The sequence below is a fragment of the Rhinoderma darwinii genome, chromosome 4, assembly GCF_050947455.1.
Source record: "Rhinoderma darwinii isolate aRhiDar2 chromosome 4, aRhiDar2.hap1, whole genome shotgun sequence".
In the NCBI taxonomy this organism is placed as follows: Eukaryota; Metazoa; Chordata; class Amphibia; order Anura; family Rhinodermatidae; genus Rhinoderma; species Rhinoderma darwinii.
Window position 1 is genome coordinate 155,450,155 of NC_134690.1, and position 20,097 is coordinate 155,470,251.

Genomic DNA, 20,097 nt, shown 5'->3' on the forward strand with positions numbered 1-20,097 from the left:
CAAATTTCCTCTTAGGCCTCATGCACACAATCTTATTGGTGTGCATGTGCCGTGAATTGCGGCTTGGACAACCGCGTAGTGTCACCCACGGCCAGCCGCAAATCGCAGGCCATGCACATTGCCGTGTGCATTCATTTCAACTAGCCTGGACCGCAAAATGAAGCTGTAATAAGACATGTCCTATATTTTTGCAGTCCAGGCTGCCGGGCAATGCACGGTTGCGTGCATGGGCCCATTGAAATTAATAGGGCCGCAATTCACCCGCAGATTTTGCGAGTGAATTGCGGCCGCAAAAATACATTCGTCTGCATGGGGCCTTATAGTCAGACGTTAATATAATCTTTGTCTACATGTTTTACGTCCATAAGAATGTCTAAATTATTTAAGTGGAACTGCAAAACTTTTTTTCCCCTAGATGCAACTAGATGGTACAGTGATTTGAAACAGTTTGTTTATTACTATCCCAACGAGTAATAGAAAAGTTGCGTGTATATGTGTTTTTAACGGATTTTATACAACAAAATGTCACTTCCTGCAGGAAAAAAAAAAAGGCAATTACAGGTAATGGGAATAGTTACAGGACTGAAATTGCGTTTAAGACAAAGCTTGGTCACACAGTGCAGATTTGCTTAAGATTTTGTATGTATTTTTTTTCTTTTTTTAAGAAAAACCTTAACAGAAGACATATATAAAGCAAAGCCTTAAAGTGTCCCGCCTCCTGGATCCAATTCTGGTTTGCGCTTAAAAAAAAATATGTATAAAACTTGCACTGTGTGAACAAGGCCTTACACAGTGTAGTCCTAGTCTAAGACTTCTACATCGAACTTGTGATTGCATCCAATGTCCTAAGACCCATCACCTTGCGCTTCTGCTGTGAGTTGCCCGTGTTAATGTTTCCAGCTGCCCTGCGTGCCTCCTCTTCATGCTGCTTGAGCTGCTCTTGTAAAAGAATGAGTTCACCAAGCATACCCTGCCATGAGTTTACAGAAAGAGAGATAGAGACGGGGTGAAGGTGAGGGACAAAAACCGTGATGGGTGCAAAATTAAACGGGTGTATAAACGAAGGCAAAAACAATAGACAAATGTATGGAAGCAAAACGGACACAGAGCCATAAAAAGCGTAACATATACCATAAACTACTGCTAGAAAGACAAGATGAGAGAGAGCATGCTGGAATTCGTAAATAGAAGGCAAATAAGCCTAGTTATACAGGGATATATCCCCTGATCCCATATCACTATAGAAATAGAAAGATGTGCAATTCACGTATCTAAAAATTAGGGTGATAACCCAATGTAATGGCAGACCTATTAGTGGTCACCCAACTGTTCCACAAAAAGCTGAATGGAATTTTTGACATCTTGACGATTCAAAGTTTTATTTTAGGGCAAACAGAAACTTTAAACCAATGGCAAATTGCTAAATGCAATGTGATGAGCTGAAGTTGGAACTGAAGTACCTAAAATATTTAATAAAATAACTTTTTAATGTGGAATTGTAAAATTGAATGCGTGTATGGAGGTACCTCCACATTATAATTAAGACTCCAGAAAACAACTAATACACTATGTTATGCCTGGTGCAGAACCTGAGTGGAAGTGGAGAACTTTGCTTGAAATGAATTGGAGCGAGCATCAAAATTAGGGGTTGGTCACAGGGGGACAGGCTACAATTCTGAAATAAGTGTAAGGCAAAATAGAGGAGCATGAACATAAATGGCACTCAAAGTACAAATCCACTTTGGGTATCACAATTTGAAATTTTAAAAAGATGAAGGGAAAAAAATAAATCAGTGGGTGGGGTGTACAAACCACATTATGTCGTTTAATGTCAAGTAGGTTGTTCTTTTTTTACCTAGCAGAGCACTATCTTGTTAGTCAGGGAAAGATATTTAATGGTGACCAGTGTTCCCTTTAAAGCGCAACTGTCATTTCGTAAAACTTTTGACATTTCATAGTAACATGTCAGAAGTTTTGGTCGGTGGGAGTCCAAGTGCTAAAACCCCCACCGATTGCTAAAACGAAGGGGCAGACGCGCTCAGCCGAGAGCATAACCCCTACGGTTGCAATGGTACAACTCCGGTTCTTCTATAAGCCCGCCTTCAGCTAACTCCAGGTTTCCAAAAAGAGCCAAAAAGAGCTGAAGTCATACCACTACAGCTGAAGGGGCAATGCGCTCGGCTGAACGATTCTGCTCCTTCGTTTCAGTGATCGGCGGGGGTCTCAGCAACCGGACTCCCACTGTTCAATAACTTCGGATAAATCACTAGGACATGTCAAAAGTTTTATGAAACGACAGCTACTCTTTAATGTTATAGGCACAAATGGGTAAAGCTAAACCAGCGGTAATGATTCAAGGGAGAAAAAAAGAGGGTTGGCACTGCTCCAAGTACAGGGCAAAACAGACTCACATATGCAAGTAGTGTGGCTCAAAACACATGGGATACAGCTGTCAGGATTGTTGCCGGCAGGGTGCTCATCGATAAGAAATAAAGCACGTATGCAAAACTTGATGATGAACAGGAGAAATATACGAGGCACTCACCGCAGTGGCAATAGAAAGGATTTATTTGAACAGATCTCGGTCAATGATGATGTGAAGGATGCCAACGACCGTTTCACGCTGAGAGCGCTTTGTAAAGGCTGACACGTCACTTCCTCATTGCTCCTTTTATAACACGCCCCATGAGAGCTTACAAGTGCAATAAAGGAAAAACATAAAAAGGAACACGAGTGCACAGAGAATAGGTAACAAGATACTTAAAATCTAACGATGTGCATGTAGTACAAAATGTATTCAACAAATTGAAACAATGATTACATTAAAAAGGAACTAAGATCGTTGCGGTCATTCAGACCCAGCGGTCCCAGTGCCTCCGTTTTTAAAATAAATTCAGCCTCTTTTCTTAATAGGGTGCCATGCCAGTCTCCCCCCGATGGGGACAATTTAATCTGAGTTAATCCTGCTTTTAGCCCAATGAGTGAAGTAATACGCTCGATTATTCACAATAATTGGCATCTGGTCGAGAATGATCCTTTACTCACGGACGTCTCGACCAGACGCCCAATTGTTTCTTTCCGTCGCAGTCAGAATCTGAGAGACGTACTTGTTAAGGAGAGGTTCTCTTCCGAGTCAGGAGATTGGCTAACAGCATCTTTACCGAAAGGGAATTATAGATGTGGCCAATGTAGGTTTTGTGATCTGCTTTTGCGAACAATGTACCTAAAATTCGGGGGCTGTTCGTTCTACGTAGATGACATGATTACCTGCAAATCACAATTTGTGGTCTATGCGATTTTCTGTCCGTGCAAAAAATTCTATATAGGCAAGACAATACACCAGATGCAGATTGGTGAACATGTGAGATCCTTAGACACAGGAAAGGGCTGCCCAAGATTCATGCAGCATATGAACGAGTGCCATGGTAACAATTAGAGGACACTGCGTTTCGCAGGATTAACTCAGATTAAATTGTCCCCATCAGGGGGAGACTGGCATGGCACCCTATTAAGAAAAGAGGCTGAATTTATTTTAAAAACGGAGGCACTGGGACCGCTGGGTCTGAATGACCGCAAAGATCTTAGTTCCTTTTTAATGTAATCATTGTTTCAATTTGTTGAATAAATGTTGTACTACATGCACATCGTTAGATTTTAAGTATCTTGTTACCTATTCTCTGTGCACTCATGTGTTCCTTTTTATGTTTTTCCTTTATTGCACTTGTAAGCTCTCATGGGGCGTGTTATAAAAGGAGCAATGAGGAAGTGACGTGTCAGCCTTGACAAAGCGCTCTCAGCGTGAAACGGTCGTTGGCATCCTTCACATCATCATTGACCGAGATCTGTTCAAATAAATCCTTTCTATTGCCACTGCGGTGAGTGCCTCGTATATTTCTCCTGTTCATCATAAAGCTAAACCAGCACTGCAGCTCAAATACCCTGCAAAATTATGCATAATTCAGAGCTTCGTAGAACCCCTTATGAACAATTTATGAGTATCCGGATATTGACAGGGTTTTCCTGGGACTAACATTGATCACTTATCCTTAGAATTGGCCATCAGTATCAGATCGGTTAGGGTATGTCTCTGGCACCTCAGCTGACTGAAGCGACCGCCGCGTCCCTTTCATTGTTTTTTTATTGGGCACAGCGCTGTACATTTGGTAGTGCCTGTGCCTGAAACTCCAGCTCAGTCCCATTCGAATGAATAGGACTGAGCTGTAATACCAGAAACAGCCACTGCCAAATGTACAGCGCTGTGACGAGTAAATAATGGAGACGCAGCACTTCAGTCAGCCGATTGCCGGGGCTGCATATATTTTATTAAAAATATTTTTAAAAAAAAGTCACCATTCACCATAAATTCCAAAATTGTTTGTTACATCTAGGATTGCAGGCAGGGTGCAGACTTCAATAAAGTGATTAAAATAACACATTTCAGAAACAATGCAGTGTTAAAGGATTTTGGTTCCAGTTTATTTTTGCAGTTTGCTTAGTAGTTTGTCACGGGCATGCAAATCTATCACCACAGAAGGAGCGCAGGATGTAAAAATTTTAAGCATAGGCAAAACACAGAAAATCCCCTCAGAGAGCACGCAAAGAATCTGATGGATAGATTGAGATTAGCAAAATGCAAATCACGGTGGCTGTCATGACAAATTAGGCGTCAAAAAGGAACAGGTCATGACCACAACAAATAGGCACAAATTCATGATTGACATCTTAAAAATAAGATTAGATTACATAGTATATGTAGATCTTTACACACACACACACACACACACACACACACACTAAAGAGCCAGACACCACCCCCCCCCCCCTTAACTTCAGGCATCTAACAGGTGCCCTAAGAAGAATAGTTGCTCCTCCCCCCAAAAGTGACACCCGCTCCCCCAAGCAAAACCCTGCCTCTATGTAAATTGAGCATCACACTACGTGGCTGTATCCATGCCCTCTAACATATTAAAGTCCCCTGTAAGCGACCCCTGAGGATGCTCAATTTAGACAGAGTGCAAGCTTTCTTGCTGCGCACTTAACAGGTTATCTGACCCCTCTCCCCTGGAAACACTCCTCATGACCAGGCGCGCAGCTATAGAGGGTGCAGAGGTAGCAGTCACACCTAGGCCATGGTGCCTGAGGGGGCCTCTCTGACATATAAGACCACACCACAATTATAAATGATAGATGGTAGGTGGGAGGCCCTGTTATAGATTTTGCATTGGGGTCCAGTAGCACCTGACAAGCATCTGATTAATCACACTATCATTCTGTTGCACTATGTTTTAGATACGACTTGACCTGTCTATAATGTATCTAGTGACCTCACTTATATTTTGCTGCATGCATTTACACCCAATAACAATTTTTGACCAACTCTAAGAATCTGATTTTAGTGTATGCCCACAAATAGGATTTTTTTGCTGGTAATGTTTACTTGGAGAATGGATCCATGAGAGGGCACTTCTCAAAAACATTATAATCACATACTGCCTTTCTCCTAAATATAGAAACACTACCATGAACCAGGCCTAAATGTATAAAATGCAACACAGTAAACTACCCCAAGGCAACATGCAAGCCCGTAGGAAAACACTTTGTATTTAAACAAATGTGGCCGGGGTAACACTGCATCTCACCTTCTTGTATTGCTTGTCAGTGCTTTCAAAACTTTGGCTGTCAGTAGCTTTGAAAGCAGTCTCGCCTCCAGAACCTGGTAGAAAGAGACCACCACAAGTATCATTATATGAACCAGGCTAGTCATTCACAATGTAATAGAAATAAAATAGCTAAACCAGGTGTTTGACACAAATTTGTGCCAACACTCATCGATTTGTACCATAATGAATTTATGTTAATGCAGTTAATGGTGGTTGAAGTTCCCCCCCTTCATGCATTTAGCAGCTGGGTGCTTCCATTGGCTGCCCATATCTCCCAGCAGAAAAAGCACACCGAGTCATATAGTGACATCGTCTGCTTCTGCCCCTTCCATAGAGTTTGAATGGAGTGGCAGAACGGATGCTTGACCACCGCTGGGGAGGGCCGTGGGACTGGGGTCTCCTGTTCTAGTAATCTGTGTAGGTCCTATTGGTTGAACTCCCACCAATCTAGCATTTAAAACCTACCCAGGAATACTCTCCTTTAATGCTAGCTCTTCTACTGGGCTGTTTCCGCTATCTGTTCGCTCCATGCCTCCCTACTTTCCTCACATCTTGTGCATAGGTTTGTGTGATGAGCAGGTTAAAATCCCTTACACGCGTATAGCCTCAGACACGACAAGTCTTTGGTGCAGAGTCTTCTCGAACAATGTATCTGATGCAGTGTGAGGGATTTACAGCTGCTCCTCACACATACAGGTTCTGTGACAGAATATCACAAGGCTTCCCCATACAAAGTGACTGTCACAAATTACAGTCTCCTCCCACATGTTGCAGTCACGCGCTGGCAGCACCGATGATCTGACTGGGCCTACGGTTCACAGGACCTTCTGGGACGGGACAGTGGACAATACGGTTGAATCCAGGACACTAAGGGTATGTTCACATGGCCTATTTTCAGACGTTTTTCGATCCGTAAACGCTCAGAGAAACGTCTAAAAATACGGAGGCTGAACGCCTCCAAACATCTGCCCGTTGATTTCAATGGGAAAAATGGCGTTCCTGTCAGACGCAACATTTTTTTTACGCAGCCGTCTGAAAAACGGCCCGTAAAAAAAAATAAAAAAAACGCCTCGTATAAAGGAGTGCATGTCACTTCTTGAGCCATTTTTCATTGTGTCAATAGAAAGACAGCTCTAAAAACGCATCAAAACACGTTTGATGCTTAAAAAATGGGTGAAAATCAGAGGCTGTTTTCCCTTGAAAACAGCTCCACATTTTACAGCTGTTTTTTTGTTTTGTGTGTGAACATACCCTTAGAGGTTATGGTGCACGACCGTAGATTTTGTCCATAATATGGCCGAGGGACACCTTCCAGTATATTTATGGCACGTAGAAAGGCTTCGCAAAAGAAAGGACGTGTCCTATTTTTTTGCCTTTTACGGACCATGCTCCCATATGGAAGCATGGCCCGCAAATGCAGGTGGCTGTCCGCAGCCAATGATTATGGGCAAGGTCGTGTGCATGGGGCCCTAGATATGGTGTTTTTGAGGGTGTTTATTTGCCCATAGACCTTAATTTTTACAACCACATATGTGAAGGAGGAAATAATCTGGATTTTTTGGAGTGCCCCCAACAAGTAGGGGTTATTACACTGTAATTAAAAAGTTTTAATATTTCCTATATTTGAAAAAAATATATATATTTCTCTGTTATAACTTCAGTAATATTTCCTGGGAAATTCTAAAAACGCGAGACATTTTAAAATAATACGCTCATGACAAAATATTGTAACATACCATTGACGGTAACAAAAAACGGAGACAGGTGATCATTAACAAAGAAATGTGATAGATTGCAATCTCATGTAAACCCGGCTTCCTCACCAGGAGTAGCCAAGAGACTTCCATTTAAATAGACAAAACTGGGGACAAAATGCAAAGACCACTTTGCTCAGTTCTCCATAGCCACAAATCAGGAGTCCATTTTCTGTTTTCTCTACTGCACTAGATAAAAGGGGTTGTCGAGGACTTGAGACTATAAAGTTTCAGCTCTTTATATCACCAAACTAGTAAATGATAAAGTATCTTCTCATATATATATATATATATAACTGGAAGCTCCTGAGCTCTCTGCCAAACCGTCTATGACTCTACATGTACTGTATATGCTATATACATCAGAGCGCATAAGATCTATGTGTAGTGTGAACAGGATTACTCCATTTGTACAATGGGATAGCTTTATCAAGTGTCATCACTATGCAGTTCAGTTCTTTACATAGTCCCCGTGTATTGGGATCCCAGGTTTTGTTATAAATACTACTACTGTAATGATCATAGCTCCTGCACTGTGTACCCCATAACATCAAGCAGAGATCTTGAGGACCACTGCGTAATGACATGAAGGCTTGTTTGTATATGCATTTGTACAGCAATTCTTTGGACGATGTGCATACATAAACCTTTACATGAATCATTCATAGAATCACTGTAGGGCTATGTACACATTACGTTTTTTGACCTACGTTTAGCATATACATTGGGAAAAATAAACAAATGTATACGTTAAACCAAGGCTGTGACGGATGCCTAACAGTGGCATCCATCACCCATCGACTATTATGGGATCTGTTAAACGCATACATCATGCACTCTCATTGTCTTTTTAAGATGTAGCATATTCCATGTAATGAATTCCATAATAGGCTATGGATAACGGATGCCACTGTTGGGCGTCACGAGCTTCCACCCCCATAGACTATTAGGGCATCTGTTAAACGTTTGGGTTATCGAAAGCTGTTGAAAAGCAAATGATGTATATGTTTAACAAATGCCTGTGACGTATGCCATACCACGGTATACCTGAACCCAACGCTCACATGTTAAAAATGTTTACCACGTTTTTTTTACGGGATCCTGCTGTATGGAGTAGCCAAAAGGGCAATCTTTTGCCTTCCGCCAGGCTAATAAAGCCCTATGGACACATTTATCGTGTACGTTGTAAGCTTTCCTGGCGTACGAGCTAAATATACGGCAAAAACGCGATGTGAACGGGGCATAAGGATGTCCATGTGTAAGCCCATACAAGTCCATACACAGATCTTAGCTTGGAGGACTTACAAGACAAAGTTTGAGCATTTTACACTTTGAACTAATAAGGTCTCAGACATTTGCCTAATCATTAAATTTGCTTTGTTAAATGTCAGCCATGTGCGCTCTCTCTATATCTTCTCATCTTATTGCCCTCCTAACTTCTAACTTTAATTCTGCATATCGATATGCAGTAGAATAGAACTGAATGTGTTTGCATTGGCGACAGAGATGGCATTACACACCTAACAACAGAAGCAGATCAGAAGGTCCTATGACTTCACTAACCAAATTGTGACCTGTGAAAAACCAGCAAAAAAAAGATGAAAAATATATTGTGAGGCATGAAAGCATGTAAAACCTGGAAAGGAATCCCACCTCCTGATGTTCTCCTTATTAATGGAAAGTATACAACTAAAACAGACATGCTGGACAAAGTACAGTAAGAAATACAGAGAAACTATTAGTATCACATAATAATTAAGTCAGGCAGTAAAAAAATGTATTATACCCCACGTCAGATAATGAACATGCAAAAAAGGTTAAGTGGATCTTTCTATAAACCACAATACACATCAATTAAACACGCATACCCACCACCAGACAGGTTTATTAAACACGCATACCCACCACCAGACAGGTTTATTAAACACGCATACCCACCACCAGACAGGTTTATTAAACACGCATACCCACCACCAGACAGGTTTATTAAACACGCATACCCACCACCAGACAGGTTTATTAAACACGCATACCCACCACCAGACAGGTTTATTAAACACGCATACCCACCACCAGACAGGTTTATTAAACACGCATACCCACCACCGGACAAGTTTATTAAACACGCATACCCACCACCAGACAGGTTTATTAAGCACGCATACCCACCACCAGACAGGTTTATTAAGCACGCATACCCACCACCAGACAGGTTTATTAAGCACGCATACCCACCACCAGACAGGTTTATTAAGCACGCATACCCACCACCAGACAGGTTTATTAAACACGCATACCCACCACCAGACAGGTTTATTAAGCACGCATACCCACCACCAGACAGGTTTATTAAGCACGCATACCCACCACCAGACAGGTTTATTAAGCACGCATACCCACCACCAGACAAGTTTATTAAGCACGCATACCCACCACCAGACAAGTTTATTAAGCACGCATACCCACCACCAGACAAGTTTATTAAGCACGCGTCCTCAGATTGGCCTAGTATGAATGGTTACTGCTAGAAGGAAAGGGTAAAAGCCGCTGCTAGAGCTCCCAGAAGACCACAAATCGCAGGCACGATCATCTAACATTTGTCTAATATGTATTGCCAGATTAAATATAATACATCTTTTCATTTCGTTTTAACAGTACAGAATTTGTTTAAAAGTCTAACAATTTGCAATTGCAAAAGAAAGCGGTGTCAGTAAGTATGGTTTATACACCAATATTTAGCAAAGTATTACTCATTCATCATATTGGAGACTGAAGGAGGACGGCCAATGATGAAACCTTTATAACCTATCAGATCACGTCAGAGGAGGATCTCGAGCGGCTCTCACTCATGCAGACCCAGCCCGTCCATGTATTATGTGGTTGGCCATTAATTTGTATGGATGGCATGTAATACTACATTTCCCCTGCAGTGGCCTTAGGAGAAGTGTGTGAGAGTAGCCAAGCTTACCCTGGCGAGAATAGTTGATCAATGGGTATTAGAGAAGCCAAATTCTTTTTACAAAGGGGTTTGTGTTTGCAAGATGTCACTATATATCAACATACGCATTTACATATCCTCATGTGCGCTGGTTTTCAATGCTAGGATAACCACTGGCTTGCACGTGTGACAGCCTAGAACCGTTGTAGATTTACTTCTCTGCAAGCTGTAATAAATGTATCACGTGTCATCCAATATCAGGTTTCAGATTCCCAGGCAATAGAATTAAAACAAGTGTGCCATACAAATAACATTATTGATGCATGGCCCCAATTGTGTTATATAGGAGACATTCAATTCCTTTAAGATAAAAAAAAATGAATTTCTGCAGGATAAATCATGGATAGGCTTACAAATCTTGCCCACCTGACGATAGCCATCCTTTTAATGAGCTAAAGCTTTGTCCTAGCTTCTCAAAATCAGGCAAAAGCTTAGCCAGCTCCTCAGAATCCGGAAGAGCTTTACTGAGCTTATCTGCAAAGAAGAAGACAAGGGTTAAAATGTTCCAAAAACCTGTCAAGTAGCATTGGAAGCTCATATACAAAAACGGACAGTACATAGAGAGGAATTGTTACAAATTAAAAGGGGTCCTCTAGAATTATATGCAATTTACCGGGTTTTTACCAACTTTTTCATAATGACCTACAAAAAGCACTACAGCGGTGGAAGGTAGACTAAGTAACATCGAAAATACGATTTCTCCTATACATGGAGATATCCAGAAAAACAACCAGCATGTGACTGCGTTATTCACTACAGCAGACAGTCTTGAAAATCGACTTTGGTAAAATAACGTCTACTTGGTGGGAGTCCCTGAGAAAGCTGAGAGGTGGGATTCTGATACCTTGTTTGAAACCTTTGGAAAAGAGACATTTATTTATTGTGGACTGAGAGCACTGGGTCTCCGGGCATAGGGAGGCATAGGGCCCTAAAGAAGATTTTGCACTACAAAGATAAAGATTTGATATTAATTCCATTAATGGAACGAAAATATGAATCTCTTCTCATTATTCAGTGGACGTACAAAGGAGAAGGGCACAATTCTTGGATATTAACCCCTCGCACCTGGACGTAATAGCACGTCCTGGTGCAGGTGGCGGCGTATGGAGCGGGCTCGAGCTCTGCGGGGGTCAGCTGTATATAATGGTTGACACCCGAGACTAACTGCCAGGAACAGCGTTCGCGCTGTTCCTGGCCGTATAACCCCTTAGATGCCGCAGTCAATCGCGACCGTGGCATCTATGGCATTAGAAAGAGAGGGCGGGCCCCCTCCGACAGCTTTTGTCCGCCGGGGATGCGACCGTGAGGTGCCGATGGTTGTCATGGCAGCTCAGGGGCATAATGAAGGCCTTCACTCTGCCTTTGTTAAACCTTGCATCTGGCAGGGCTTAAAAGAAGCCTGAAAAATGAAAATATACTGCAATACATTAGTATTGCAGTGTATTGTACCAGCGATCGCTGGTTCAAGTCCCCTAGGGGGACTAATAAAATCCATTAAAAAAAAAAAAGTTTTATAAAGTTTTAGTAGTGAAAAAATATATATATTAAAAGTTATAAAAATAAAATATAACTTTTCCCATTTTTCACCACATTATTTAACTTGCACGGTGAACGCTGTAAAAAAACAAAAAAAAAACAGAAAACAAAATCACTGTTTTTTGGTCACCTTAGCACTAAGAAAAAATGCAATAAAAAGTGAACAAAAAGTTGTATGTACCAGCTCGTCCCGCAAAAAATAAGCCCTTATACCACTTAAAGGGAAGGGGTCATTACATTTTGTATTTTTTTTTATTATATTGCTTTTAGTATGATATTAACATAAATTTTATTTATTTGTGTTCTACTTTTTACTTTGTTTTTTCTTCTCTATGGGGGCTGCCATTTTTTTTTTCATCTCTGTATGTGTAGATTAACGACATATACACAGATGGAATACGGCACATACATCCCCATAGAGAATGCGAACGGGAGCCGTTCCATTCTCTGCAGGGTACGCCGCTCCCACACAGACCAAAACTAAGCTCGTTCGCAGAGCGAAATCCGGCGCCATTTTCAAGTGGACCGGAAGCCGCTGCCGGACAGTAAGATGACGACTTCCGGCTGCGGCTTCCGGCCATATGTTCAAGGAAGCGAAGGCGCAAGGAATAGGAGCGGAGGCGGCAGGAGCAGGTAATTAATGATCGTGTATGTGATGTGTGTATTATGTGCGTGTATGTTCATCTGATAGGGTCTGCTTAGCACTGTATCTAATCCTCCTACAATGTGCAGTCGCTCAGAAAATGGCGGCACACAGTGTAGGAGGTTTGAAGATTCAACCCCCTCCTTCTCCTGGCACTAACCAGAATAAGGGAGGGGGGATTGTGTGGGGACACTAGAGCGAGTGTGTCTACCCTAAATTTCCAGCATAAAACAATGAGGTTGCTTTACCACATTGACCATGCTGCAATTTTGGGAACTGCTCCCTCTAGTGGCCAGCACATGGAAATTTTATAAATTAGAATCTAATTTATAATATTTCCTGACTTGTGAAAAAATTAAAACAATGTGTAATCACTCAAATAATAATAATTAACAAAAAAAAAAAAACATTTCTAGCGACACATTCCCTTTAATCGACGAAAAAAAAAAAAAAAAAGTTATGGCTCTCAGAATACGGTAATACAGATTTTTTTTTTTTAACAAATAGGTTTTCATTTGTAGAAGTAGTAAAATATAAAAAAAACCTATATAAATTTGGTATCACCGTAATGGCATTGAGCCCCAGAATAAAATCAAGTTGTCGTTTTTACCGCAAAATGAAACCTGTGAAAACCAAACCCAAAAAACAATGGAGGAATCACCATTTTTTTCCTATTTCAGCCCCCCCCCCCCCCCATTACATTATATTTTATTTTAAAATAGTGCCAATAGAAACTACAACTCCTCACACCACTCCATTGACAGAAAAAAAAAAAAAAAGTTTATGGTGGGGAGTGAAAAATCTAAATGAAAAAGCAAAAACGCCTCAGTCCTGAAAGGGTTAAGAAACTCCGCTAACTCGAAGCTCCCTATTTAATGATCTAACTGGCAAAGCTAAAAATAGCGGCTTTAGGGACTACTATGTTCCTTGACTCTCCCAAGGATGCCCTGAGATGGCTGGATACTAAAGAAGCCAAAATGTCAGGAACTGATCCATTGAAAGAAAATCTCTTGCTGTTGAGACACATTTGAAATAAAAGGGAAACAGAGTTTTTTGCTGTTTGTCATGGTTTTTCGGGTCCGAGTATATGGGTCGTAACTGGTTCCTTTGCAGGTTAAAAAGTTAGAATGTCTTTTTCCTCCCAATAGAGCAGCAGAGCTTCCTATCACGATACCGGCCACTACAAGAGTAATGCTGGCTGGTGTGTAGAGTATGCACTCAATCTGTAGAAGATGTTTTGCTATATTTTGTCTGGGTGCTTTGCTATAGCTCCATCTCTCTTCGGAGAGTAAAATGGGTATTTGTATGCCGTATTGTTTTGAAGGAGTGGTAAGGAAGAGTTGGGAATTACTCATGCAGCCAATCTTTACTTGATACTATTTCCTTATCTGTTTATCTATACTCTTTGGATGTAATTTTCCCATATTAACGGTATCCTGTTTAGGCATATAATGGTGTCATGGCGGGAGCTGTGGACCTGATGTTGTGGAATGCCAGAGTTATGCGGAAGCCCACTAAGAGTTTTGCCATCTTTGAATATATTAAAAATTAATGCCCTCCATAACAGGGTTGCAGAAAACACATATAAACCCCAGACACTAAACATTTTCTCCAAAAAAATAGATTTGGTTAGACTATTATGAAGTCTTTTCTGCTTACTCCAGAGGGGTAGGTTTGCTGATACATTAAGATATACAGTTTAGGCATACTCATTCCATAGTGGGCAGAGAGGGTACATATGTGGGAGTGCATTGCAAACTGTACTCAGTAGAACATATATTAATTGTAATATATATTTTCCCTCCCTACTTCAGTGTGGTCCTGAGCAAAGCATTAGAATTTGCTTAAAATGCCCCAAACGCCCCGTGAATCATAATGGGTGACTTTAATGACTATATAGGGCAAGCATTAGATACATTTGCGGTGCAAGCACCTGTATCTTTAACTACTCATGCTACCTTTGGAAGACTTCTTGGTGACCTTGATTGAACGATGTGTGGCAAACAAAATACCCTGGGATACAGAAGAATTAACGTGCTTCTAGAACGTATTCGTCCCTAATACAGATTTGCCTAGGGGTATGCAATTACTTCATGCGGCCATATATCTCTGAGATATACTATATGATCCTTGTCAGATTATTCCCCAATATCCCTACACCCCCAACTAATAAATGCATCCCCTGGGCATGCATTAGGGTGGAAACTCAACCCGTTTTGTTTGAAATGACTGGATACAGCCGATGTTCTACAACAGTTGAGAGAATGCTTCCAGTTTCACGACGGCTTGGTAACCACAGGCTTATGGGATGCAATGAAAGCCTTCCTTGATAGATTACTGTCTAGAGTTCATGAAATGACATATGATCGATAATAGGTGGATCCTGCGTGTCAGAGACACTCGGGACCCGCTGTCACTGAGGCAGTCAGTCCTGCTGACCGGACAAGAGTCGGCTCTGAGCACAAGATACAGCTTCTATGTATCCGGGATACATAGAAGCGGTTTCTCAAAAAGTAAAAAAACTATTAAATAAAAAAAAACTATTCAAAAGTTGTTTAAACATCATAATACGTTAATGTATTATATATTAAAAAAAAAGTGTGCAAGGGTTTAAATGGCCTTTAAAGCGGAAATATATGCTGCACACATTCTGAATGGAAAGTCAAATACAGGAGCCTGTTGCCTGTACTCCGCTCCATGGATGTTGAATGGAGCGCAAGGGTGCATGCGTGACCACCGCTCCGTTCAAACTCCTCCTCACTGCGGTCATAAGGAGGCGCTTAGGACCCCCATTCTAGTGATCAGTGGGTCCCCCAGTGATCAGATATTTGTCACCCATTGTGTAGATAGGAGATTAATGTCTTTCGTGGGACAACCCATTTATATCGCAGGCGGATCCAACCTTGCTTACAAAAGATCACACAAATTACTTACCAAAATTAATATGTTCATCCAAATCCCATACAAAATCTGGCACAACCCATTTGTATTCACTGAGATCCGGGAACATATCTTTCCATTGGTCGAATGTCTGGAAGATCAAATTGATAAGCACAAAATAAACGACAGTTTTTAAACCATAACAGTCATTTTATCTACTAACAGCCACGGGTTCTGCCATTCGTTACATATATAACCCATTTCTTTGTCATAAAGAGAGACCGCTGTGATGGATACATTTTCATCAAATCAAATCTGACACTGACCTAATTGACTTTAACGGGGTCCTTTAGGGTTTTGGTCTTTTTGACAGGGTGAATAGAGTTGCAAACTGGGCTACTTTTACCGTCCAAAATACCGGAAAGTTTGATGGAAACCCAAATGCAAGAGTGAACAGAGCCTTAATATTAAATATGTTCATCTGCTGTAGGCTGCAACACTGGAACAAAGTGTTTCTGACTAAACAGGTAGATAAATATCCGACATCCTCTGTGCATGTGGAAGTACAATTAAATTGATTCACTGACCTGGGTCATTCCTATTTTCAGAATATTTATAATGCCACAAATTTTTCATACCATAGGATAGTCAAGGAGACGGAACCTCAGCAATCCTGGGTCTTTAAAGAGGACCTGTCACGAGGTCATGTAAGTTGAATTGGTTGATCGACTTGAATAGTGCGGACTCCCTGATTCCATGGCGGTGTTTTTCTTTTTCCCTGGCGCCCTTAGTCACCCCACCCCGGTTCCAGAAATATGGCCCACTGTGGTGTTGGCTCCCTCTATGCTAATTTGCTGTAGTTAGCCAACAGGGCGTTAACTACCCATAAGCTGCCTTGGGCGGATTAGTCATTATTAGAGGCAAGGAAGCTGGCTCCACCTCGTTGGCTAACTGCAGAAAATGTGCATATAGAAAGCCAACACAACAGTGGACCGTAGGTCTGAAATGGTGGGGGGTATGGTCCAAGGAAAAAAAATTAAAAGTAAAAAAAAAAATTAAATACAAGGTACATACCTTTTTAGCGGTATATCCACCACCAACAGCTGATCCTAACACAAGATATCGAATTTTTAACAGCCTTGATGCCAACCTGGCAACCCAAAAGTTCCGCTGAGTTTGATAAACCAGATTCAAAGGCAAAAGTTTGCTCCTCCGTAGTGGGAGGCGAGACAAAAAAGTGTAGCATCTTACTGATGGACGGGGTAAAGGCCGCGGAATGCGCACTCTTGAAAAATGGTGAACGCTACGAATAAACAGGTCCTGTATTGGTGATTTGGCTTCTTTTACAACGTGTTTATTTATCGTCCCTCTGCACACAACGCTGCAAAATAAGAAAATGTTTTATAAATTCTGCTATAAACATTAATCCTACAGAAATTACCAGCAGCATATAACGTTATGTTGCTTTGTGCTATACATGGCATCTTAGATGGGTTGTCCAGAATAATAAAAAAAAACGGCTGCTATCTTTCTAAAACAGTATCCACGTGCCTATGGTTGCACGTGGTATTGCAGCCCGGCCTCATTCACTTGGGGCTAAGCTGCAATACCAGACACAACCCATTCTAACGGTGTGCCAGTCTATCCCGCAGTGCTGCCTATGCCCGTTTCATCAACAGGGCAAACACCCAGCTGATGAATCTAGCATAAGATAGAAACAATGCCAGATCACACATGGCATTGTATTATACAGTAGTGTCAGAAAATTTTGATAAATGAGACTCGCTTGTTGAGACTATGAAGCAGCACTTCATAAATATGGCGTTTGGCCCGAACAAAATTTTTTCAATGTATTTTCGGGCACAAAAACGGCGATATAAAGATACAAATTGAACCAGGAATACAAAGTTGTATGTTGATTGGAACTCATAAATTTCCATATACTCACATAGGTAACATTTATTTTTACAAATACAAATCAACAGTAGCAAAATACCACAAAAACATAGTGGGCCCCTTTATCAATTCAATAATGCCAGTTTTCAGGCACAACTATATTGAAAATAATGGTGTTTACGCTAAGCCCCATATTTACCAACCCCCTAAACCCAACACAGTTTTTCGACTAACTATGAGGCTGGGTTCACACGACCTATTTTCAGACGTATACGAGGCGTATTATGCCTAGTTTTACGTCTGAAAATAGGGCTACAATACGTCGGCAAACATCTGCCCATTCATTTGAATGGGTTTGCCGACGTACTGTGCAGACAACCTGTCATTTACGTGTCGTCGTTTGACAGCTGTCAAACGACGACGCGTAAAAATACAGCCTCGTCAAAAGAAGTGCAGGACACTTCTTTCAGACGTAATTTGAGCCGTTCTTCATTGAACTCAATGAAGAGCAGCTCAAGATTTACGGCTGTCAGAGAAGCCTCGCAAAATGCGAGGAGCTGCATTTACGTCTGAAACGAGGCAGCTGGTTTCTCCTGAAAACAGTCTGTCTTTTCAGACGTAAAAGCCTCTCACCGTGTGCACATAGCCTTATACTTTTGCACGTGTACAACTCATTCATTTGGCTTTTTGTGCAACAGATTTGCTACCGTATACCTCAATAGGAGAGTGAGATCTTGGAGAACACAGAATACTCTATCCTGTAATTGTATACTGGTGTACCGCTCAGCTGTCAGTATTAGTAAGTGTGCCCAAGATGGACCTTCCCATTATTAAAAATGCAGGACTTTTATGGTTAATTCCTTAAAGGCTATGTACACCTTTTAAATAAATATATATATATATATATATATATATATATATATATCAGTGTGTTTTGTGCAACTTTCTAAAAACTGATATTAAAAAATTATTTTTACTTTTTGAGATACAGCTGCTTTATATCCTGTATACAGAGCAGCTATATCTTACTCTGAGACCTGAATGTGCCAGGTCAGCGGCACTGACTGATTATCAATTTAGATGTGATCTGTAACAGCTCGATCCTGCGTGTCAGGACCTGCTGCTGCTGACCTGATAGATACAGGTTTCAACGCTACATACAGCTGTTCTGTATACAGGATGCAAAGCAGCTGTATCTCAAAAAGTAAAAATTATTTTTAATATTAGTATTTAGAAAGTTGCACCAAACAAACATTTTAAAAAAAATAAAAAATGCAAAAGATATAGCCTTTAATATATTTTTATCTATGCAGCTTATTTGTCACCTATACTTCGTATGGGTAGCCTTGCTATAAAATCCCATTAATATAGCCTGCAGTTACAGGACATAAGGGGTCATAGGACCAAGGTGAGTAAGCTGTTCCCAGGTGTCACCTAGCACTACCGCCATACTGTTTCATTCTGTAAAATGGCATGTTGGTGTAAAGATTCCCACAGATCAGACAAATTAAGTCTCGCAAGTATTTATAATAGTTCAATAACAGACGTTGAGCGGCAAAGCTGCCATGCAGAAAACGGGCACACAGAACACAGCGCTCTAATAAGTGTGCAGCACCCACCTATATATAGATATATACACATAATAGAAGTAAAGATTCACAGCAGATCAGGTAAATAATCATATATATATATAGATAGATAGGATTGTTTGTCTCATCTGCAAGGAATCCTTACATCTATTCCTTTCTTTACACTGGCAGATATACGGTTACACCAATATTTATACTTTCATATTGAAAAGAACCTATAGTGGTAAATAACTGGACTTCCGTGATTCTGTCACCATGTCCTGTGAACGAGACGTGGGAGAAGATGCAGCACATCCAGTCAGCTGTCACAGTACCAGGCAGGATCTTCCTATGTACCTCCGGGGGCTATGAGCTCCACATGTGACACTTGGGCAGGCCACTGTGGAGCTGGTACACAAGGACGGGGAATGATTGGTAACGAAGCTTTGTACTCACCAGGCGGCCCGCAACATTATGTGTGACCGGGAAGCCGCGCCTGCTCCCTCACATCCAGCTGAGCGACCAAACAAGGGCACCCGAAGCTGTCACTGGCTACACTTCCGGAATAGAACGGAGTGCAGGCGTAATTGGGTTCGTCATGGAATAGACGCCGTGGATACAAGCTTCCGGGGTATAATGGTTCTGGCGCGCAGGAAAAGAACTGTGTGTTATCCGATGTGTTCTCAATGTATCATATGGAATATATAAATTAGTATTTAGTTAGCTAGACACCTGTCATCAGCCATACCAGGCTGGACGAAGATTACTGATTACTGACAAGAAGGCCAGAAAAGTCTCTCTGGTATAATATAGGTTTTACCAACTTTTTCGCCCCAAAAAGAAAATACCACCCAGGTTTATAATGTATGAACATGTGCCGGTTTTAAGGCGTTTTTTTGGCTGTCATTTTGTGCAAATCAGGGTATGTTCACACGGCTTATTTACGGACGTAATTCGGGCGTTTTCCGCCTCGATTTACGTCCGAAAATGCGGCTCGATAGCGTCGGAAAACATCTGCCCATTCATTTGAATGGGTCTTACGATGTTCTGTTCCGACGGTCATTTTTTTTACGCCCCGCTGTCCAAAGGCGGGGCGTAAATAGACGCCCGCGTCAAAGAAGTGCCTGTCACTTCTTCAGACGTTAAATGGAGCCGTTTTCCA

The 20,097-nt window shown here is 41.3% G+C and overlaps 1 protein-coding gene across 4 annotated transcripts in view; it reads right to left on the minus strand.

The window, feature by feature from the left end:
- OPA1 (OPA1 mitochondrial dynamin like GTPase) overlaps nt 1-19,511 on the minus strand; it is a 110,875-nt gene extending 91,364 nt beyond the window's left edge. The window contains exons 1-7 of one of the 4 annotated variants that reach the window (XM_075861755.1): nt 19,392-19,511; nt 16,546-16,852; nt 15,526-15,622; nt 10,779-10,886; nt 8,935-8,988; nt 5,640-5,713; nt 860-970 (exon numbers count right to left, since the gene is read on the minus strand). In XM_075861755.1, the coding sequence (XP_075717870.1) occupies nt 860-970; nt 5,640-5,713; nt 8,935-8,988; nt 10,779-10,886; nt 15,526-15,622; nt 16,546-16,852; nt 19,392-19,408 (768 nt within the window). In that variant the 5' untranslated portion in view covers nt 19,409-19,511. The remainder of the gene's footprint in view (nt 1-859; nt 971-5,639; nt 5,714-8,934; nt 8,989-10,778; nt 10,887-15,525; nt 15,623-16,545; nt 16,853-19,391) is intronic. The other 3 variants (XM_075861756.1, XM_075861757.1, XM_075861758.1) reach the window with 3 other exon arrangements.
- Nucleotides 19,512-20,097: the final 586 nt, after the last annotated feature.